This window comes from Dromaius novaehollandiae, chromosome 10 (genome assembly GCF_036370855.1).
Source record: "Dromaius novaehollandiae isolate bDroNov1 chromosome 10, bDroNov1.hap1, whole genome shotgun sequence".
NCBI lineage: Eukaryota > Metazoa > Chordata > Aves > Casuariiformes > Dromaiidae > Dromaius > Dromaius novaehollandiae.
The window spans coordinates 21,550,695-21,573,642 of NC_088107.1; the positions used below are offsets into that span (position 1 = coordinate 21,550,695).

The 22,948-nt window shown below is 41.7% G+C and overlaps 3 protein-coding genes across 4 annotated transcripts in view; 2 read left to right on the top strand and 1 right to left on the bottom strand.

Moving 5' to 3' along the window:
- Positions 1 to 13,487, top strand: part of UBE2Q2 (ubiquitin conjugating enzyme E2 Q2) — a 49,096-nt gene extending 35,609 nt beyond the window's left edge. For both annotated transcript variants that reach the window (XM_064517554.1, XM_064517555.1), the window contains exons 7-13: positions 3,998 to 4,058; positions 6,096 to 6,186; positions 6,524 to 6,582; positions 8,163 to 8,211; positions 9,183 to 9,278; positions 9,855 to 9,921; positions 11,736 to 13,487. In XM_064517554.1, coding sequence (XP_064373624.1) covers positions 3,998 to 4,058; positions 6,096 to 6,186; positions 6,524 to 6,582; positions 8,163 to 8,211; positions 9,183 to 9,278; positions 9,855 to 9,921; positions 11,736 to 11,767 — 455 coding nt within the window. In that variant the 3' untranslated portion in view covers positions 11,768 to 13,487. The remainder of the gene's footprint in view (positions 1 to 3,997; positions 4,059 to 6,095; positions 6,187 to 6,523; positions 6,583 to 8,162; positions 8,212 to 9,182; positions 9,279 to 9,854; positions 9,922 to 11,735) is intronic.
- A 190-nt stretch (positions 13,488 to 13,677) lies between these two features.
- Positions 13,678 to 21,244, top strand: FBXO22 (F-box protein 22). The gene is made up of 7 exons (XM_064517557.1): positions 13,678 to 13,928; positions 14,095 to 14,227; positions 14,829 to 14,916; positions 15,357 to 15,452; positions 17,570 to 17,734; positions 18,745 to 18,910; positions 20,267 to 21,244. The coding sequence occupies exons 1-7, from the start codon at positions 13,825 to 13,827 to the stop codon at positions 20,694 to 20,696; spliced, it is 1,182 nt and encodes a 393-aa protein (XP_064373627.1). The 5' UTR covers positions 13,678 to 13,824; the 3' UTR covers positions 20,697 to 21,244.
- NRG4 (neuregulin 4) overlaps positions 14,368 to 22,948 on the bottom strand; it is a 74,398-nt gene continuing 65,817 nt past the window's right edge. Inside the window, exon 5 of the mRNA XM_026110195.2 lies at positions 14,368 to 14,647. Within this exon, the coding sequence (XP_025965980.2) occupies positions 14,634 to 14,647 (14 nt within the window). The 3' untranslated portion in view covers positions 14,368 to 14,633. The remainder of the gene's footprint in view (positions 14,648 to 22,948) is intronic.

Consider the following 22,948-nt stretch of genomic DNA (forward strand, 5'->3'; position numbering starts at 1 on the left):
TGAAGGATGCTTTACTACCCACGTATGGTCTTTAGGGTTCACTTTCCTTCGTTAGACCAAGGATTGGGTGTAACCAATCTGGCTGACTATGAAAAGTTGCGTGGTGTTTATTCAGTTAGTGATACTGCTGGAGGTACAACCAGGAGCACCTATAATATGGATGGTTTTAGGTGAGGATTTGGGTTGCTCAGTAATTCCATCCCTTGGCTTTAGATAAGTAACTTTACATAAACTCGTTCACAGTTGCAAAAGACTAAACCCCTGAGGTAGGAAAGATCGCTGTCTAAATGATGAAGAAAAGTAATATCTCAACTTTCTTTACAGTTTAGCGAGATTTAAAGAGAGAATATAGTAACTTCTTATTACTTTGTATATCAAGAATATCTGAAAAGAGTACAACTGGAAGCCTCATGTGGATCTCTCAGAAGCATCAATGCAGTCACCAGTAAAGAGTTCTGTACTCTAATAAACTACTAAAGTTTTCCAGAATGACAGAATACCAGAGTGATGGGTCCTTCAAACAGCCTGTGTGGTGCTTAGAATCACTTACCTTCTATAGACATAGTCTTTATTCTAACGCACAGTATAATCCCATGTCATTTTCCCAGCAGTCCCGTGGAACAGACAAAGTAAGAACATCTCGTTATGTCAGTCTCTTCTAATCAAGGAGCTGTCTCATTTACCTGGAGTTGTGTAACTCCTGTTGTAGTGCAAATATCAACTTAAAAATGAATGCCCAATGAGAATATTTGCTTCTCTGGATAAGCTGGCGATATCTAACTGAAATGGAAGCTGACAGTATAAAACAGATGTTTCAAAGCCAGATCACCATACTCTTTATCATTATATCCATTATTTATCATTATATCCATTTATCAAATTTTGTAAGTAATAATGCTGTTGTAAAACATACCTAGATTCATAGCACTCTTCATCTGTGGTCCAGTTTTCCAATAATTTAATTGCTTAATGTTAACATGCTAAGGAATCATTGTAAAACTGAGAGGTTACAGTAACTGGAAGGTAATTTAACACTGTAAACCAGCAAATTTAAGGCTGCCTTTTGGTTGCATAAAGATCACTTTATTTAGTGACAGTAGGACGATACTTGGACTATGACTTCTGAAATAAATGATACTTGTAGTAATACTCCATTTAAAAAAAAAATCTTCTCTATTTAACTGTTTTTTAAAAAGTAGCTTGTAACACCATCAGAACTCCAACTATGGATGTATCTTCAAGATAGTATCTGTTTTGGAGGTGAAGTTTCCTCAGTGGTTGAAATAGTGCTTTTGGAATTTAATCGAGAGCAAAACATGACTGCAAACTTCCAAACGTCAACAGGAAGCTTGCCTGTCTACCTGGAAAATCTAGGTGAAGAACTACCGTTAAACAGAAGGACCTTTTCCTAAGCCAACATAAGTGAAAAATGTTGCAGCAAATTAAGAAAATACTCTTGTATTAAATTGGATGGAATTTGTTTAGTTAAATTTTGTTAGTTTATTGTGATAATAGGAATCACAGGTTGTCCAAACTAAACAGGTGTCTTGTTTCCAAATATGAGATTGGAGGTTTGGTTAGTTTATATGGAAGAATTCAAAGATCTTAACATGTCTTTTGGGGGGCGGGGGAGAGGCAAGGAGTAGGGAAGAAAATAATTCGGGGAATATTTAAGTATCTTTCTGTTTGTATCTTTAGTAGCTCTGTAATTCATATGCACGGACTCCAACATTGACAGACAGATGTGATTAATAATGAGTAGGGTATATCAGCTCATTGCTTTTATTCAAAAACTTTAAGATTTATTTCTAGCTGTAGTAACGTTGCTGTAAGTAAGAAGTTACTTCTGTTGTGGGAAGGCTTCCTCCCTTTTCATCTCGGTTGGTTTTTTGCTTGCATCCTGGTTCTATGTGCTTGCTTTCACTTCATCGCTGCTGTGGATCGCCTCTCCCCTGGGGGGGGAAACCTGTGTTTAAGTGTGTTGGGGGGAAGCTACCTTGATTTCTTTCCCCACTTTAACAGGCTATGAGAAACTGGTATATATATACTAATCAGATGAATTCTTCATGACAGTAACTCTTCCCTTATTGCATAAATCAAGGAGAATGCATCTGAGCTGGTTCCAAAAAACACCTCTTGGCTAAAAAGAAAGAAAAAAATCAAAACCTCTGATAGTGCTGTTAAAAAGCCTCTATATCAGAACAGTGAAAAACCCTGATGTTGCTGCTCTCGGCGAGGATGTAAAGTGCCATCTAACTCAAAACCGAGGTGGTTGGAATATTGATTAAATCACTTGCTGTTCTGTTAAGGTTGCATTCTAGCCAGTCCTGAACTGTGTACCTCTCTGAAGATCTGTGTTTTGCAATCTGTAACATATATTTTATACTTGTGATAGGTGCCAAAGCCATAATACTAATAGGCTGTTCCTTCTGGTCTTCCATCCTTTTTGGATGTAGGTAGAAGAAAATATTCTAAACACACTAGGGGAACAGATCCTTGTTAAATTGAGCTGACGATGAGCAGAGTTCTGAGTGCCAGGTCTTGTGCTACATCAGAGCAGTGCAAATTGAAATTTTATACTTGGTTTCCGCTTATACCAAGGACAATTCAGGAAGTAGTGTCCTTGGATCTAGGGAACTGAAAAAAGGCCTCAATAGCACTTTCTGTTTATCCTCAAACAAATGTGTGGTGTCTCTGAACTGGCTGCTGGTTAAAACGAGACATTGAGAGCTCAGTGAGTAGGTTTTCAGGCCTCCTTGATTGTCTTAGGGTTAGAGGGAAACTTTTGAAATTGTGATCTTGGCTGCACTACCCACTCGTCTGTAGCACTCTGGTAAAGAGAGACAAGCATGTTTTCTTTGCCTTGGTTACTGAGTTTTATACTGTTTTAGAAATAAAGGCACCTGGACAGCTTGAAATGTCATCTGTACTACAAGTACCAATACTTAAAAGTTGGAACTGCAAGCTGAGTTTTATTATTCTAGAATACCTTAAAATGCTATAATTCCTTGGAGATTTTGGTGCCTGCGCAGTCTTCTGGTTTGTAGCCTTCAGAAACCCTAGTCTTTTCCAACTTGCTTATAATCACTTCAGCAACAAATATGCTGTTAAAGACTAGCCCAGGTAACAAGTATAATCATGGCTGTTTAGTGCATGTGCATGAATAGTGTGTGAGGGAGAGGTCAGATTTCTGCCTGTTGCTGATACCACTCTCTGTAAATCTTGCCTTATGGTTAAAGATCTGCTTTATCCTGGGCTGCTTTGTGAACTTCCGCAGAGAGCAGGCTTGCATGTCCAAGGAAAATTCATCCTTCCCCTTCCCTTTGAGCACAGTGCATAGTGCTTAACAGCTTCAAAGCAAGTGGATCGCTGAACATCACTGACTGGCTTCCAAAGACAGCTGTCCTTGGATTATATCTTTAATGTTCTCTGGCTTCTTTGGTCTGCTGTTGGGAATGTTCTTCATCCACCATAATATCTTCTTTTTTTGGGCTTCCACTCTCTACCCTGTCCAGTGTCCTGTCTGGGTCTGCAAACACCAAATGCAACCTGTGAAATGTAATGCTGCATACTTGGACTATGTGTTAAGTGTTCTTTGAAGTATGTGGGTCATGCACTGGGTATCAAATAGACTGAGTACTAACCAAGTTGGAGTTATAAATATGGAACTTGTGATGGGAACTGAAGGGGAGGAATGGCTAGGAGCCAGACAAATCAATTCATGTGGGGGTTTTTTGTTTTTTGTTTTTTGTTTTTTTTTTTTTAGAAGTGAAAATATGTATGGGGTTTTTTTTTGGGGGGGGGGGCAGGATTCTTCCCTGCAGTTGCTCAGAAGTGCTTCTGCTATTGGGGAAGGATGCATCCTCAATATCGGTATCTTATCTGTTGCTTACATCCACTGACAGTATGTGTGTTTAAAAGGAAAGAATAAGTTTGTGCTCAATTCTGCCTCTCAAGATTTAGTGTGTAACTAATTCTGTCTGATATTTTTCCACAGGGATTTATTCAGTGGAACTGGTAAATGACAGCTTGTATGAGTGGCACGTTAAGCTTTTAAAGTAAGTGTTTAAACTCTTTTGATGTCCTGAAGAATCCATTGTAATATTGCTGCAGAGATTCCATTGTTAAGTGAGAATCTCTAGCCAGAGCATATAAAATAGTGTGTGGCTACAATTCTGGTATCAGATGCATACAAGGGTTGAGCTCTAGTAATAAAGAGGACAAAACATAGCCTTTGCACAGCCAAGTCAATGTCTATCACTAACTTTTTTACTGTACAAATCTCCTTCCAAAACTGCTCCAAAATACGGAACCTCTAATGATGAAATTCCCTGTGTAGGACTCTTGTCTGGGTGGCTTTAGTTTAGTTTGTGTGCTTTTGGGGTGTTTCTGGTTTGTTTTTAATTTGAAGAAAATACAAGCTTCCTTCAAGGTACAAGAAGGAACAGAACTGTCTTAATGGCACTGTTTCTTCATTTCTGCAGTTCAATGAACATGCAGGATCGAAACTTTTCTTGTTTTAGGTGTAACGAAGTTCTGAACTTATTCACCTTCTGTACATACTGCTTCTAGCTGGGTGTACTGGCTGATGCTACAAACCAATTTAGGAGAAAATGAGAGCTCTTATCTTTTGTCAGTAGTGCACACTTTTGCTTTATTTCTAGAGATGTTCTATTGAAATTATTTCTGCTAACAGGATAATATAGTATCATCAAACAATGTAACCTGTAGGAAAGAAAGACCTATCTAACTGGGCTGGCTGGTTGCATCTGCCCTTTAAAAGATGGGGGGAGAGAGAGAGAGGTCATAGTGCATGTGCCTAAGGACAGAAGCTGTTTCAGCACAGTGGTTGACCTGTCTGTAGGAAATGTTGCCTTGTCCCAGCAGTAAGAGTTGTATTTCAGCAATTAGTGGCATAGTCATACAGTTTTATTTCCTTCTTAGTGTAATCACAGGCTTATGAACACTTTGAGGCTGAAACCAACAGGAATGATGCTATGGCAGAAAAAAGGTCTGCCTTATCAGAGGAGGCCTTGTCCATCCAGCACTTGTGTAACTGTTCAAACTATTGTGGAGTGCTTTGAAACCTCCCTTAAGTACTGTGGACAGTTCTGATCGTCTACCTTCAAGGAGGAGAAAACAGATGGAGCAAGCGGCTTCCAGAATGACCGAGAGAAAAGATCTTTTTTTAATCCCAGCAAAAAGTGTCTGAAGCGAATGAACTGTATGCAGACAAGGGGGTAAATGTCAAGAAGAAAAGAGCCCTTTCACCTAAGGGATAGTACTGTTACTAGAACAAGTAACTCTGAACTGGCCCAGTATGAGCTTTGGCTGGAAATATTAGGTTTGCAAGTATCAGGAAATATTTTATGGAATAGCTTCCCATTTGTAGGATGGGGACAAACTGCCCAAGTAGTTCTGAAATGGGATCTAGTAAGTCTGTGGCTCTGCTTGTAGTAGAGGATTGGATTTAATAGCCACCAGTCCCTTTAAGATCTGCTTTGAGCTTGCTACAGGCATTGTTTGACTAGTCTTTTTCAAAAGCTGCTGGGGTATCGGTGCCTGGGTGGGATCAACCCAGTGGTGTCTGAGTTAATGTCCAGGCTGCTTGCCATCAACATTTTATAACAATCAGTTATTGAAATTCTGCTGAGAGCAAGAGCTGTGGCTGTAGTATTTCTGTGAATGCAGATTATTTTTAACAGCTAGCACAGAACTGTGATCACATACCCTATAACGGATTTACTACTTGTATATGGAAAATTAGATTGTTTCAGTCTTCCCGTTAGAATCTTTCTTCCTTGTTGGGATGCACTTCCAGTGAACTGAAGAGAATAAAACTACTGTTTTCAAATAAGTATGTTTTTTTTTTTCTTCTAACAATGTTCAAAACACATTTGACAGTGGTGGGAATGCAGTGGTTTGCAGCAAACTTTCGTGCTGATTTCACAGCAGAGTGTTTACCTTGTAATGTGAGCATTGATTTTCTGCAATTTGCTGAAACTACAAATACATAAGAAGCTCTTTAGGGGTAATCACTACTTTATAGAAACTGAAGTTAATTTCATCCAGGATCTTCCCTGTTTCTTTTATAGAGTTGATCCTGACAGCCCATTGCATAGTGATCTTCAGGTCTTAAAAGAAAAAGAAGGTGTAGAATACATCTTACTCAACTTCTCTTTTAAGGTATGTGGCTTTTGGAAGAAATGCAGGGATAAAACATTCCTAGATTACTATAGAAAATGACTGAAATGACCCTCAACTGTTCTTTGAGAAAGGTGAAGGTGGAACTTTTAAAAAAATAAAAATAAAAATAAAAAAAATAAAAAAATGCAGCTTTCAGTGTGGCATTAAAGCATTCTGAAAATGGCTTTTGAGCCAGTACTGTGGAAAACTGATTTCTACAGAACTGCAGTGTTACTGCTTTAAGCCTTATCTGCCAAATAAGCCTTTTGAAATATTTCCTGGGTAGGAAAGCAGTGTTACAGTATAGTTCTTAACCTGTGTGTGTTATCCTTTCCAGGATAACTTCCCTTTTGATCCTCCCTTTGTGCGAGTGGTATCTCCTGTACTCACAGGAGGGTAAGTTTGAGTTGTTTTACAGAAATCTTGCTTTGTGGTGAAAATGTTACAACTGAGATTGGTTCACTTGGTTTGCAGGTGACACTGGTGACTATTAGAAGTCTTTAAGAAAATTCCTGTAAATAGGTAGTCATGAGCTGCTACAGAGCTTGAGTTTGGTAAAAGGCTCCGTATGTGACATGGAGACTTGCTTCTCGAGCATTATGCGCTCCTAGTAGGCAAATGGCTGGTGGCATATTCCAGCTGGATGCAGTTCCTCTGAATTGCTTAGTTTGTGTCCAGCTTGGAAAGATTCTGTGACTACTTTGGAGTTCGAGAACTGGTCTTTTTGGGTGGTTAACATCAGCATTACTTTTCCTGTTGTTCAGGATAGCGGGGTGGTTTTGAATTGGAGCTTTGAAGGGGTCTTGATCCTGCATCACCTTAAACTTGCTGAATGGCCTGAACTTTTGCTGGTAACACTGCAATAAGGCTTTTGTCTAAAACTTCTGAAGTGCTAATGCACAAGTACTGAATTTAAGACACCACACTCCAAAACTGTTATCAGCAATGTGGTTGAAGTGCTGCCTCTGATAGGGAACCTTGTATATATCTATGGAGAGAAGATTAAATTCACTTTCCAAGGCTTTCATGTACCTCCTGCTGACAAGAAATTATCATACTTGTATGTTTGAAAATGCAGCCTATGATAGCTGGTGTTGATTCTAATTTGGTTTTAATTGCTGTTCATTTTTTTCATCCAAGAAAGTTAGCACAGTTAAATAGTATTTATGATAGTTGCTGCCACCAAAAAAGTAAGCAAGTAGTGCCAGACACTGGGAAGACCATATTTAGGATTCTAGTTTTGTTCTACTTGGACTTTTTTGTACAATTCTGCTGGAAAAGAAAGAATGATATAGCAGCTTTGGATGTTAGCGATGGTTTCCCCTGTGAATGCTTTGCACAGTTCTACATTGGCTGTATGCCTTGACTGTCAGAGACTACATTTTTGGAGTGGTAAGTTTTCTCCCCTGAGTTCAGGTCTTGTGATACCTAGGTGTGCTGACTGAGTCCTTAGAAAACACAATACACAATGAAGCGTTGCTGAAATTAGAAAATGGTTTATATGGAAAGATCAGGTGAAGACAATCTGCTTTATCTCGTTTGTCCATATCTTTAATATATAAACACCTGAACTGGTTGGAATTGTGGTAAATTCCTTCCCAGAAGTGGGGTTATTTTACAACTACACACCACCACTATGTCCATGGTGAAGCCATAAAGAGCAGTGTTCCTGCCCCACAGTCTGTGCGTAGTTGTATAAGCAATTGTGCAGACTAGGTAAGTCATTGATTTTTCACTAAGCTTTTCTTGTACCTAGCGAAGCAAATTAGTTTATCTTGTCTCACAATGCTAATCTGCTTTGCAGAAATACATATGGCTAACAAGTTACAAGATACTACTCTTTAAAGAGCATTTCAGCTTTGTGAACAAAAAATTTAAACTATACTGTGAGAGCCTGAAGTGCTGTGAACAATCTCGTCTTTTTACTAATGGATGACGTTAAACAAATGTAACTAACTTTCTGCATTTATTTCTAGGTACGTTCTAGGTGGAGGTGCGTTATGCATGGAACTTCTTACTAAACAGGTGAATGCAGACGCTCTTCCTCTTGTTACTGGGGTGCCAAGAGTGATCATGAAAGGTGCACTGCTTTAGTGAAAAGACATTTGATAGCTGTAGCTGTTATCCACATAACAAAGCATGTTCTCATGAAAATAAGTATTTCCCCCTGAGTTTAAGAATCCCTGCATGGATTAAATCACATACTTCCAAAGGAATCGTGGTATAATACACTTTAGTCCCACAAAATTTGCCCTGCTGAATTTGTACAGGATTTTCATCTTTTCTGCCTTGAATGCGTTACAAGAGGTTTGAGGAACAGACAAGAAGTAAGAGCACATCAGCTCTGATTTTTTTGAATTTCTGAAAGGAAGCCAGTGTAGAAGAGACTTCCTTTGAGTTTTGAGGAGCAAGACATTCTGTTTTCTTTCCCAGAAGCTGCTGCTACTGCACAAAGTCAGTCCTGGAGAAGTGTGGAACACAGGAAATTAGGCTTAGGTAACTTCTGAGTAGACAGTTGGGAGTGTTCTTTTTTTTTTCATCCTTCTAAATGATGAAACTGTTTGCAAGCTTGGCACAAACTTCCCTGAATCCTGGAGGGTAAAGTAGTGCCAGAGAGAAGCAGTATCTTTAAATTAAAGCAAAATTATCTTGGCTCACTTACTTGCTTTGTTAGAAAGCAGTCTTCTAAAGTTGTAATTTCAGAAAATATGTAGATGCTATAATGTAGCTGTTCTTGTTTCTGTCGTGCTGTATTCTGGGTATGTGTGCAACTCGGCCTTTTCATTTTTCCTACAAATTCTCAGTGCTAACACACTATATCAGTTTCTGCTTTTCTGTTGGAAATAAAAGTTGTTAACTGAAAACAAGTAGTTAAAACTATAAAATGTCTTTTCTGGTGGCAAAAAATCCCCAAAACACACATTCCAAAACAGACTTGCAAGATGAGCCCAAGAAGCAAATACATATTACACAGAAGTATTTCCTTCTTCCTCCAGGGCTGGAGCAGTGCCTATTCAATAGAGTCAGTCATCATGCAGATCAATGCCACTTTAGTCAAAGGAAAAGCCAGAGTACAGTTTGGAGCCAACAAGGTAAATACCAAGTGTGCATGCTGGTAATATACTTAATGTACTTAAAGGACAAGTCATTTTGAAGTTTTAGATGCTATTTTCAGAAGAGGCTTAAATATTTTAAGTCAAAGAAATTGTGACTCAGATGCCACTTTTTAGGTAGTGATTCAGGGTAGAGAAGATGGAATATGAGTGTCCTGTGATGTGTAATTCTGACTCTGCTATTGAAGTTATCACTGTATATTAGATTTAAAAGGCTTTTATAATGAGTTCTGTCTAGCCTGGTAACTGGTCAGCTGACCAAGGCAGAGTTATGGTCAGGCATGCCTGAAGCCCTGCAGTTTCAGCTGATGACACACACTTCTGAATTATCTCAGGTTCTAAACCCTTTGAAATAGGGGCCTTTCCAACAGCAGGGGGATGTAACTTACTATCATGGAGGAGAAACGAGAAGATAAAGCTACAAGCCAGGCCTGTTGTGTTGTAGTGCATGGTTTTTATTTGGCAGCCCACTGTACAGTTTCTTCATAGCACTGTTTTAAGTCTCATATGTTTAGATGCTGCTCCTTTATGTTAGTGTTTTTTTTCCCATTTCAGAATCAATATAATCTAGCAAGAGCACAGCAGTCCTATAAGTCACTAGTACAAATACATGAGAAAAATGGTATGTACATTCTTGCAACTTTTGTTCTTTGTCTGTAGAGCAACCTGGGATTTGATATTTGACAGCAGTAAAACCTAAAGTGCTGGAATGTGTTAATGTTGGCTCGGAAAACCATAAATAGTGTTTCTTTTCATCTCATACTAGAAAGACAAAATTACTTAAAGTAACTAGACTAACAATCTCTGCAACTTTTCCAGCTTATAAGAATGTAACCTGTGTTTCTACTATCTTTTGAAAAGTAGCTGAAATGCACTTTCACCCAGTTGTTCTTGTAACTTTATTGTTACTTCACTAACAAATGAGACACTCCAAAATAAAATACCTCCAGGAAGTACCTCCTGCCTCTTTCCCAACAGGTGTTATCTAAATAATGCAAGACCAAAGTAGCAGTAATTCAGGAAGAGATAAAGTGTAAAGAAAGGCCAGAGACTAAAAAATATGAAGAGTCCAAGTACAGTACACTGGAAAACTGCAATGGAAATGGGAGCCACATTTTTTTTCCCTCTATATAAAGCCAGTTAATGGTCTCTCAGCTGGCATAAGACAAGTATTTCTTAAAGTGCTTCAGGTATAATTGCCTTTATGGCAGGATGGGAAGGCAACAAATGATCTGAAGCTCTGGAAAGTTTAAATGACTTAGTATGTCATATAAAAGTAGTCAGAAGAGCTGGTACCTTGGTCTCATGGCAAGGGAATTAGTCCCAATTCCCACTTCAGTGATGGTCTTTGATCCAGGTTGGACACAGCATCCTCTGGGAATTCAGGTTGCTGTGAATGAGAGCTTATTTCAGTGCGATTGTAGTGAATACCTCAGTTTCCCCACTTCTAAAATGAGCATAGCGAATATACTATTCACTATGAATATACTACTGGGAAATGAGTGCAATATTGGGAAGACAACCAAAGATAATGATTTTAAGATGTTTTCCAGTTTTATGATATATTGATCTTGCCATTAACTGAGTGTTTTGCTTTTTTAGTTTGCTACCAAAGCCAGCATGGCTGTCTGTTTACTGCTAGCTATATGCTAGCCTTGACTACAGTGATTACTGCTGCATCAGAAGCTCTACACAAAGCATTCACAGCATTTATTGCTGCTGCGAAAGGTGTTTTTGTTAACTTATAGCTGCTGCTTATTCTTTGGGACAACGTAAATAGGTCCTGTACCAAATTTAGAGAGAAATTCTTACTACAGTGGCTGGGAGACCTAAGATGGGAGATCTGGAGATGGCTAGATAATGCTGTGCGTACTTGATCAGATAGGATGTGGCATGGATAGCTCGCCTCCTGATATGATTCCACTGCTAAACAACTGACACTTCTGAGCCCATTCCTACACCAAGATTCGCAAAAGTAGGGTAAACCTTTCAAACGCTTGTGTGCATCCAGCTCTTCAACATAGGATTTATATATACTTATGCCAGTGCAGTCATATTTGTATGTCTGTATGCATTGTGGCTGGAATAACCTGGTTTTTTTTTACCTGTATGCCACTTGTTTTTATTATGGCAGTGTTCCTCCTTTACGAGCTTCCACTATTGGTGTCCATCTTGTTATATGGCAGCGGCAAGATAGCTACTGCCATATTAAGAGTACTTTATTTTCACACACAAATACTGGGTCTGATTCTGGAATATGCCATGTGCTTTATCTCCCACTGGAGACCACTAGCATTTAGGACATTGACTCTCACTGAACTGGTTTACTTGTAAGAGGGAAGGAGCCAATTTAGGTCTCCATCTCCCACAAATTCAATGAAAGATCGTCTTAACATAGCGATGTCAGTACCTAACGTGTTTCTCTGTTCTCCGTAGGCTGGTACACTCCTCCAAAGGAAGATGGTTAATATTGAGGACTGTTGTATACCTGGACCAACATCAACAAAATGAGCTCTTTTTTATGTTTTCCAACACACACAGACTCAAGCTATGAGTGCCCCTATAACAGCCGTACTGAAGACTTTAGCTATTAGATAAGTTAGTGGATAATCTGTCAACTGACACTTAAAGTATAAGTTACAGCCTTACCATTCCGCTCTTCTTAGATATCTTGGACTGAGCAGTTTTGGCCTTTACTGTATTTGTTCTTATGGATTAAGCATATTTGGGCCAACCCTTCCCTTCCCCCTTTTTTATTTAAAAGTGTAAACTCCCTAAAACAGGCTATCAAGTTACTAAAGATCATTAAATAGGAGTTGTTCACACACTTTTGTGTATTTCTTACCTTTTGCAGGATGCAGACTGCAGAGACTTGCGTTGTATTGTTTCATTTAAAGCCAAGAAGTTTAATACATTGTTTAATACTGTTTTAGGAAATGTCAGGTCTTGCAAATCACGGTAGTTTTTCTGGTCTAAAATGACAGCATTTGTAGTATTTCCAAATTCAATGATATAGGAAAAACACGTGTATGTTAAGTCATTAAACATTTTTTTCATGGCTGTATGAGAATATGAACTGTTTCTTGGAGAAGATGCTCTTTGTTTAGATTATGTTGTTTTTGTTTGTTTTGTTTTTAAGCAGAGCAAGGCTGTGCCAATAAAACCTTGTAACTAGTCACTTCCACTGGGGCATCAGAACTTGCTGGGCTGTTCCTGCTACTTGTTGGCTCAACCTATTTAATGAGAGCCACAGTATGAAGCTTGAAGTTATTTAAAATACTAAAAACCTTTTTAGGTGTTCCATTTTTATTAACGGGTTGTTGCAATCATTTGTAAACTAATGAACTTATAAATTGATTGGCACAAATTGAGATGAAAGTCCTTGAAAAGTTTTATATAAAAGCTACAATAAAGTACAGAAATACGTCATCTGATTCAGAGACTTAAGAAATGTTGCCATAGTTGTGAGAGTGGTTTTGTTATTGAGAGACTAATGGGAACTGTTCTTTCTTTATTAGGAAATGAATCTGGGTCTGTGTAATTACACTATTTCATTGCCTTACCTAAATCGGTTCTATTTTGGTTGTAGTACTAGTCATTAGGCCTTCGCACCCCTCCGGGGATGAGTTAAGGGTGTGTGCCATGGATTAAGCACTTTTAGAAGCCCAGAAGCATGTTTTTGTTACTGTTTTTTTTTTTTTTTTTTTTCAGTTGACTATCAAATTTGTGCTCTTTTCTCTTATCAGGCACCCATGGGTCCTTGTGCATTTGCTTCTAGATCCAGTTTTTAGCTTGAAAGAGAAATCAGAGATTGGGCACTGCTTCTGATACATGTTGTTTGAGGAGTGGATGACTTCCCAGCCTTCCTGCTTACTTGGTTGTACATACTGTGTTTGTATAAAATCCTGGTAGCCAGATGCTGAAACAGCAGCCGGTGAAAGGCAGAACTCTGTAAGCGTCGCAGCCCTCGAAAGCTGAGGCTGAACGACTCCGACTACGTTCTCGCGTTCTTTGGGGCCCGGAGGGGCGCGCGGGGGACCGGCGCGCAGCCGCATGCTTTCTTTGGGATTTACTTTTTCTTTTTTTTTTTTTCCTTTTTCCCCCCTCCTTCATTGCAGAATTACTTGGCAATGTACAGTAATTTGTAAACTTGCATCAAGTTTATGAATAAAAACCATTTTAAGAATGGCACCGCTTCTGTGGTTACTACCGAGGGGGCTGGAAAGGGGGGAAACCAGCTCGGGTGCCCCATGGCGCCGCCTGGGCCCCCCATCATGGCGCCTCAGGGCGGGCCGGGCACCGCTCCCCCGCCTCCGCCGCTAGGCGACGCCCGCGCCCCAGCCCCGCCCCCCGGGCGCGCGCTGACGTGGTGGCCGTCGGCGTCACGCACGCGCGCCCGCCCGCCCGCCGGAAGGGGAAGCTGCGTGCGGCCCCGCGCGCCCCCCGGGAGCCGTCGCCGCGCGCGTGACGCGGCCCCTCGCGGGGGGCGGAGGCCGCTGCCGTGTCGCCGCCGCCGGCCGCGGCCATGGAGACGGACGCGCGGGGCGCGGCGGTGCTGGGCGGCCTGGCCGAGGTGGTGGAGCGCGTCCTCGGCTTCCTGCCCACCAAGGCGCTGCTGCGCGCCGCCTGGTAGGGGGGCCGGGAGCGGGGGGAGGGGAGGGGAGGGGCGGCGCGCGGCGGCTGTTGGCGGCGCCGCTGAGGCAGCGCGCGGCCGTTGGGGCGGCGGTTGGCGGCGGTGGGGTGGGGGAGGGGCGGCGCGGCGCGGCGGCGCTGACGGTGCGGGCCGTGTTTGCAGCGTGTGCCGGCTGTGGAGGGAGTGCGCCCGGCGGACGCTGCGGGCGCGGCAGCGCGTCGCCTGGGTGTCGGCGCTGGAGCCGGGCCCCGCCGAGAGCCACGCGCTGGTGCGCGCCCTGGCCCGCGAGCTGGAGGTGGGTGCGCGGCGGCGGCTCCCCGAACCCCCCACCCCCCCGGGCGGCAGGGCCGCTCGCCCCCGGCCCCGCCGGCTTTGGCCGCGGTGGGAGGGTCCCGTCGCGGGGAGCCACGCGGGTTCGTTATGCGTCGCGCACAAAAACTGCCTCGCTTTGGGGTTTGATTTGCAGTTTCCCCGTTATTTAGAAACAAAAAGCAGCGGGCACGCTGCAAGCACTCGCTGTAAAAGCCCCTGGGGGTATGTCAGTACCTGACCTGTCATTCCTGATGCCTTCGCTTGGTGTCTGATTGGGGTGTTGACCCCTTTCTCCCGTGCTAGTTCACTGCTGGCAGAGATGTCGTCAGCTGACACTTGTTTAACAAGGGATTTTCAGAGGCTTAGCGTCTAACAATTGCGTGGAGGGGTCACCTAAACAAAACTGGAGAAATAGCAAAAATGAATGCAGTCAGTGCTTTCTCTCCTGTTTTTTCTGTCTTTCAGAAATCTCCCTTTCCTTTTTTTCTTTTTTTTCAGTTTAGCTCATTTAGCTTCCTTTGTGGAAGGGGATGTTCTGAGAAGCCGCTAAATAGCATAATCTTGCCCCTTGCATCTTTTTACAGAAAGTGCATGTGCTGCCGCAAACTGTGCTCTATATAGCAGATGCAGAAACATTCAGTGGACATGAGGAGTGTCACAAACAAAAGAAAGGTAACTGTTAAACTGACTTATTCCTGCTTCAAGAAGTACTTGTAATGTAAGTACAACGTGCGAAGGAAAAGTCAGCTGAAACATAATTCTCTGCATTTGAATTTCAGAGGAAAGTAAATCTTTTGCAAAAAAAATGCGATCACATAGATCAACATTTGTGTTAGGAAGCTCAGTCTACGCAAACGTATGTTGTTTTACATGGGTTTGCATTACACAGGGGAATGTACAGTGATTTACTCTCTCATCCTGTTCAGGATGTGATTCTGCTCTGCATACCCACAGCAATGCACTCCTACAGGTAGTGCAGGTTTGCCATGTTGTTAACTGGACAGCTATTGACTGGCTGCATTATTTAAATAGAATGGGATTAACTGCAAGGCTTGTCCATTAGTGCTCAGAAAAACTCACTTCTCTGTGCCTTTTTTTTTCTCTTTTAACAGCAAGAAAAAGAAACAGTAAAGAAACAGCAATTGCGCTAGAAAAGTTGTTGCCAAAGCGATGCCAAGTTCTTGGACTCGTCACCCCAGGGATCGTAGGTAGGACAAAAATGGGTGATCTGATGAGAGATCAGGTTGAAGATGTCTAGTACATCACAGATCTTTTCAGACTCCTCTTTATCACAGCCCTGCGTGTGTTTGAAAGCAAAGCCCTGCAGGCTGAATAGAGCATTCTCACAGACTATCACCATGTACTGCTCCCACCTCGTTCAGTCCTAGCTTCAATTTTAAGGAGTTCACATTGTTGCTGCCAAAGCACTTGAGTGCCTTAAATTCTTACTTCATGTGGTATGGTTGTTGTTGAAAAGGTTGATTTAATTTGATGGGTGGGGGGGGATAGATATAGCAGGGATTTCAGAGAGACTGGGAAGCCATTGGGAACTGAATGTGAAAGCCAATGACCAGATTTACTCAGAAGACACTAAATGAGCCTGATAGTTACAGCAGACTTTGCCAAAGTCAAATGCAACTTCAGCATTTCCAGGCAAACAAAATGATGGCATTTTTGTGTTGTGTTTGTGCTGGTCTGAGACACAGTTGTTATGGCTGTTTCTAAATTTGTATTAGTCAGTACCTTAATGTAATTACTTTATATTTCTTGGGTATGTATGTGTTTTAAAAAGTTACTTTGTTAGGAGTTGTACAGGGAGGTCCCAGGCCTGTGACCTTCTCAGTGTGTATCCATTTGGTTTGGTCTAGGTAACAATAGAAAATTCACAGCTTCCCTTGGTGGTCTTTTTCTAGTACTTCACTTTTTTATTACTAGCAATTTTTTCCTAATTTCTTACCTTATTTTCTCTCCCTACATTGTAAGAAATTTTCCTGTTCACTGTGATCATGGAGGACAGATTACACCCTGCATTTGAGCAGCAACCTTTTATATACCAAAAATTTTTGTAGTTTTCTGCTTAGTATATTTGCTTTTGGGCTATCTATCTCTATTACTGGAATCTTTAAGAGTCTTGACAAACTTGCATCAGGATGAAATATGAGTAGCTTGGGCCTCCGATGTGAAGGAGCATGGGGCTGTGTAGACGATTTCTTGAAAGCACTTCCAGCTATAGCTGCCAGTGATTCTACTTGCACTAGAGGCTGTTCCTGTACTTCAGTCTCCAAATGGTTAGAGATTTCTGTCTTTTAGAGTTTATTTGCAAGTGGATTATCTCTGTGTTCTTTTACCAACACTATTTCTTAGTTCTTTTCTCCCTTGCTTTTCCTTCTGATGTACTTACAAAGTGAAACCATCACAGCTAGTTTGCTCAGACAAACTACCTGCTTCTAGTTTCTTCAAAAAAAAGGCTTTCCATTCTTTTAGTCCTGGCAGCTTGTCTTTGCACCATGGGTGCAGAGAATATACCTGGTACACACCGTAGCTTGCATTAGGGCTCACCAGTGTTTTCTGCAGCTGCATCAGATTTTTCTTGTCTCTGTGGAGTTACTTCCCCGATGCACTTCTTTTCCTCACGTTGGTGGCTTGGTTCTCCTAAGATGAACTGGCATTGGAAGGCCCGTCAGTATTTACAAGGGGCAGGACCCATCATATAGCTCAAATCTAAGTCCCCAGTCACTTGAACCAGTGCTTTGAAGCAGTACTCTCTGTCCCGTTCGTGCTCCTCCAGTCCCCAGGATTGCCCGCCCATGCAGTGTCCCAATACTTCTTTGTCTTGTTGATGGTGTTTGACTGGTGCTGGTGTAATTCAATAATATGCTCCCAATATTTTTGTCAGCTTGCTTTGTACTGTAATCACACCTTTCCCTGTTTCCCTTGCAGTACTTAAAAATATTAGTGTGTTCATGTATTCACAGAAGTTGGCAGAAAGGCTTGAAGCTGCTGTATTGCACAGTGCTTGTTTTCCAGTTGATTTGTGTTTGGTGTGACTATGGGGAAATTTTCCAAATGTGTCTGTTTCTCATTGTCCAAAAGGGCTTCAGTGTAATCTGCAGCCAGTGGGACTCTTAGGTGGTTTTGTCTTTCCAGAGCAGCAAAAAAAAATTCCCACTGACTGTCAATTGGATATGTTGTTGTGGAAATGAGCTGTTGTGTTGTGCATCACCTATGCTGTTCTGCTTTTCTTTTTTTTTTCCAATGTGTCACAATGCAGACAAAAGTGTTGGAATCACAGTACACAAGATGTCTTTTTTTTGTATCTTTGTAGTTACCCCTATGGGTTCAAGCAGCAATCGACCTCAAGAAATTGAAGAAGGTGAATCTGGCTTTGCTCTTTTGTTTCCCAAAATTGATGGGGTGAAAATCCATACCTTCCATTTTTATAAAGACTTGAAGAACAGAGTCTTCGATGAAAGTAAATTTGCTGAAGCAGGTGTGTCCTTTTTCTCCCTTTCATCTGGGGTTTTGTGAACTGTTACATGTCTTTTCCAGGCTCCGGTGTGGAACTGTGTCGTGTTACCAGCTTGTGTGCTTGTATGCCCACGCACAGAGCACTTGGTGGCTCCACAGGGCTACTGTTGATAATTACGCACCTCTGTTCTTCCCTTACTCTGAAGTGTTAAGGTTAAGTTATCCTGAATATTGATCTCGGATTTTTTTCAGCTAGGTTCCAAGCAATCCTGCTCAGAGGAAGCTGTTATGGTTGTCAATATGTGGCGTTTTGAGCATCTCCCCACTTTAAAAATAGTCATAGATTACTCTTGTGCCATTGTGAATGGTTCTCGTCAAGGCAGTTTAAAAACTGGAGTGCAGAGGAACTGCTTGTTTTGTTGTTTAAAACAATTTTGCATTTAGATTTTAAGTTACGTGTTGTGGCAAGGAAGGGTAGAGGGAAAGACCCTCCTCACATTGTGTCCTTAGTGGGGTAGCTCATTTGTGCAGCACAATTTGATGAGGGTTTTTTGAGACTTTTTCTTCTAGGAACCTGATAGTTTCTGCCTTGGGATACACAGCTGACCGATGTATACAACTGATCTAGTTGTCAAGTAAAACTATTTACTATGTTACGTTTCTTGTTGAATGATACATGTGCTTTGTTTTTACATGTAAAAAGCTCAATTAAGGCTGCCAAGTAAAAACCAGAAAGCTGTGCTTTTGCAGACCTTGCTAAAACTCAGATGTGCTGCTAAAGAAGTTGAAAGCTGGAGGAAGCTAATGTAATCTTCTTCTCCTCGCTACATTCTTTGCAGCAATTCTTCTGTAGTGCAGAATTGGGCCCAGCTCCTGGATGCCTGGCCAACTGTTTTCATGGCAATGGAAAGCCATTACTAAAGGCATGATGTATTACTTACGGAAAGAGTGGAAGAGTTTAAACAGGATGCTTGGACTCTAGAGATCAGAGTCTAAAAATCAAAGGATTAATATTTTTGGTTTTATTACTAGGTCTGAAAAATAATCCAGATCTCCGTGTGGTTCTTCTGTTTGGCTATAATTCCTGGAAGTCTGGAGCTACTCGATTTCTTCATCAAATAGTCAATCCTTTGAATGAAAAAAGTATCATCCTGGCTGGGGGACAAGTGGAGAGCTTTACATCACTGACCTCTGAGAAGTAGGTATCTTTTTCAAGCTAAATTGTGAAAGAGATTTAAAACAGGAAAAACAGGTACAGTACTGGGCACAAAACCACTTGGACTAGTGAGGAGTCAAACATCCCTGAAAGTCAGAGTGCTGTTACTGAGCTTATTACTTTAAAAAAAAAAAAAAAAAAAAAAAAAAAAAAAAAAAAAAGCAAGTGCACAAAAACACTGCAGACACAGTAGCGTTTCAGTTATTTCATACTGGAAATGCCTATTACCAGGAGTAAAACGGCACTTTTTTAAGGGAATAAAGTCCGACTGTTACGCTGGGATCTAGCAAGAAAAGCTGGAAGCTTTCTATGATCATGTTACAGACTGGCTTCTGGAAACCCGGCTAGGAGAGCTGTGGAGGGGATCTCCAGCTATGAGTATCCCCATATGTGTTTATTGCTGTTTGTGGTTACTCTCTGGCTTGCAGATAAATTATCACTCATGTAGACGGAGACAGTTTACGTGAACGTTTTGGTTCCACATATGCCTCATGTTAGCTCATATTGCAGAGCAGCAGCTGAGCACACAAGCGGGATTCCTCCCGCATGAAACTGAGCAGGGAGATGCCTCAGGAGCACCCCAGTGTGCTCCAGCTGCTGCAGGGAAGCAGACTAGCGGTAGCCTCGGTTAAACCCCTCGCTTCCACCGGGATCCCTGGAGGCCGACGCGGGCTCCAGGCACCGCTGCTTTGCTGGGCGGGTGGAGCCCCTTGTGCCACCGGACGCGCTGGTGCCGGCACAGCCAGAGATGGCGGGGCCAGCACACCCCGCCTGGGGTGACTGTGCTGGGCGCGCGGTGCAGAGGTACTCACGTGGGCCAGCTCATGCCAGCTTAGGTCGGGACTCCACAGTAACACCAGCGTTTTTCCTGCATCTGGTGCGTACCAGCTGTGCCATTTCTCCCGAGCAGAGAGCTGACCGTATATTAAATTGAGGTTAATAAAGCGTAAATAGGTAACTACCAAAAGCAGTGTGTCCTGGCTAACCAAGGAGACTGAGGCAACACGGTTCTGAAGCCATTACTCATTGCTGCCCTGGTTTGATATTTAAATTCTGAGCGTCTTTGCTTGTCCATAGTTCAGTTGGAATTACAGAGCTGTGACTTAAATGAACTGCTGAATTGGCAAGTAGCTCATGGATAGGAAAGGTTTGCCACTGTTTGCTGTGTATTTAAAAAAAATGTTGGAGGAGTTCTGTTTCGTTTTGAGCTGTGAGAGGCTTTCAAAATCACTTCAGGAGGTTCTCTGTATGGACACCTGCGTCTGCTGCACCAGAAGTTAGCCAAGTCTGACGTGGTGCCCCGGAAGGCTTTGTAACGCGGTGTGCGTTGCCTTTCAGTAATAACGCCCAGCCCGGCGATGCCTGCGGTGTGGTCGGACTGGCTTTCAGCGGTCCCCAGATCCAGAGCGCGACGGTTTTGTTAGACCAAGATGTAGCTGATGAGAGGACAGCAGAAGCCGCCATGCAGCGTCTCAAAGCAGCGAACATCCCTGAGCATAACACTATTGGCTTCATGTTTGCATGTGTTGGCAGAGGATATCGGCATTATAAAACCAAAAGGAATATGGAAGCAGATGCATTTAGGAAGTTTTTTCCAAATGTTCCGCTCTTTGGCTTTTTTGGACATGGGGAAATAGGATGTGATCGAATAGTTACTGGGAATTTCGTATTGAGAGAATGTAATGACATAAAGGAGGACCTGCTTCATGGTTATACTACAGTTATGACTCTCATTCATCTTGGTTCAAGTAAAGCAAATCAAGTGTAAATATGTTTTTAATGCATCAATGAGCTGTTTTTCATTCCAGAAAACTGAGAAGTCTGGAAGAGTGGATATCTTGCAATGAAAGCACCTTCCAAAACATCGTTTTTGTAACATTAACAAATTTGTAGTCTGAATAGAGTTTAATGTAATAGTTGTGAGAAAGCTTTGCATTTTCATAATCCTGTATGCACATCAGAATTGCAGGTAAATTATAATTGATGGAATTTTGCAATTGAAGAAAGCCACTTTCTTCTAAGATGAGAAAGGTTTGCACAAATGGCAGTTGGAATCCACATATCAACATACAGAAATAAACAGTATTTTGATGATTTCTATTTATGTATGTAAAACAGTCTAGAAAAACTACTGATGCATTCTGAAATACTGATGCATGAAATCCACCATTTCCTGGATTTTATTTCGAGAGATGCGCAACTTGCCTAGATTTGAGTCCTTTTTACAAAGCTAAACTGTTTTACTAGATAAAATGAATGAAAATCTTTAGATAACAATCACAAAGTGCTCGCTAAATAAAAAAGTATGTAAAAGTACCTTGTCTTCTGTTTTTAGAGAAGAAAAACCTGATTGTCCAGTTATAAATTCACCTTGTCTCACCATCTTGAATTGATTTTTAATTGTCTTAAATATCTGATGTAGAAAAGTTATTTGATACTGTTTATGTAGTAGCAATTCCAGTCTTGGTTTTGGAATATTCAGCTTATGCAATGAAAATGGACTAGTCGCCTTTCCTTTTCAATCCTCTTGGTGCATCATGTTCTCTACTCATTTTTAAATCCAGAGTACTAAAAATTAAGACTCTACTTAGTGTCTTTAAATTCCTTTCAGAAGCGTTTTGCTTTTTAATTTGAAATTGTGAGCCATGCAACATCTGGCTTTGTTCCATTTATAGGCCGGTTCTTTAGCAAAGATGTGCTTTTGTGTTTTGCCTAGGAGAAAGTTTTTCCCGGGCTTCTATAAGCTGTAGCTTTTACACCAGTCACCTGCTTTGATTGCTGCAGCTGGAATCTGCAGTTTGAATGAGTAAATTCAGCATAGTCTCAGCCTACTTTTAATATAATTCCTCCCTTTTCTTTTCACTTAGTAATGGAGTGATAAGAAAATAAGATTCATTTTGTGCTATTTCACCACACCTCTAAATGCCAAATCAGGCAGCTGTCCTGCTTTCAGTTTAACAAAAAGAATGCTTGGCTTTATATTGCACAGCAAAATAACTTTTATGTTACAGTCTTAAATGTAGCAACCAAGACTACAGTAACTTTTTGCCAATGTAGAGTTAAAACTTTTCATGGAAGTTGACCTAAGGAGCTGAGGCAGAGGCAGCTTTATCTGGTCTGTCTGAGCGCAGATCTGTTGGTTACAGCAGTTTGCTATGTCTTTGTTGGCGACGGGCTGTGACCTGCTAGGGGCCTCCTACAGACAGGAGATTAGTAAGCGTGGGTCTGATCTGGAAAATCTGTAGTTAACTGCATTTGGAAGAAAAGGTATCTGGGTATTGAGTATGCTTGAATTTTAAAAGAAGCCTCTCTGTGGCTGAGGTGGGTATGTTTGCTCTTTTTGGCATAACCTGAATGTCAGGTTTGGCCCTTTCTGACTGCATAGCCTTAGGCTTCTAGGGGTAGGCAAAGAAATGGTTTCATTTCCATAACACAGTCAGGACTACTGTAGCAGGTAGCATGAGTTAAGTTAGCACAGCTGGTAGCATAAGCCTGCAAACTTTAACTGACGTTTTACTGCAGTAGAAGTAGATGAAGAATGATCGGTCATGTGTCCCAAACAACAGAAAAGCTCTAGCGTGCACAAGAAAAGAGCCACACTGTGCAAATGTGTCCAGAAACACCCGCACCAAGCAGAGTGTGAGCACCAACAACAGCAATGCAGAACATGACAGCACAGTTTGAACAGACTGATCACCAGCGAGGTTTTCTCTACCCAGTCCTATAGTTGAGGACACTTAATATTGTGGTGATGGCAGTGAGAAAGAGACACCGGGGGGAACCCCGCGAGCCTGCACCGGGCCTAGGAGGATCTCTCCAACCTCTGGGGGCCCCAGGCCGGCCCCATGACCACGCACCGCACTGCTGGAACTGCTACTCTCCCCCCCCAACATCTGTCCTGGACCCTCTCACGTGACAGAGAAGTCATGTAACTCATAAAATTGCATAGATCTGTGATTAAAATGTTTTGGAATCCAAATTCATTTAGCCTCCACGCTATCACGTGGTCTTAAACTGCAT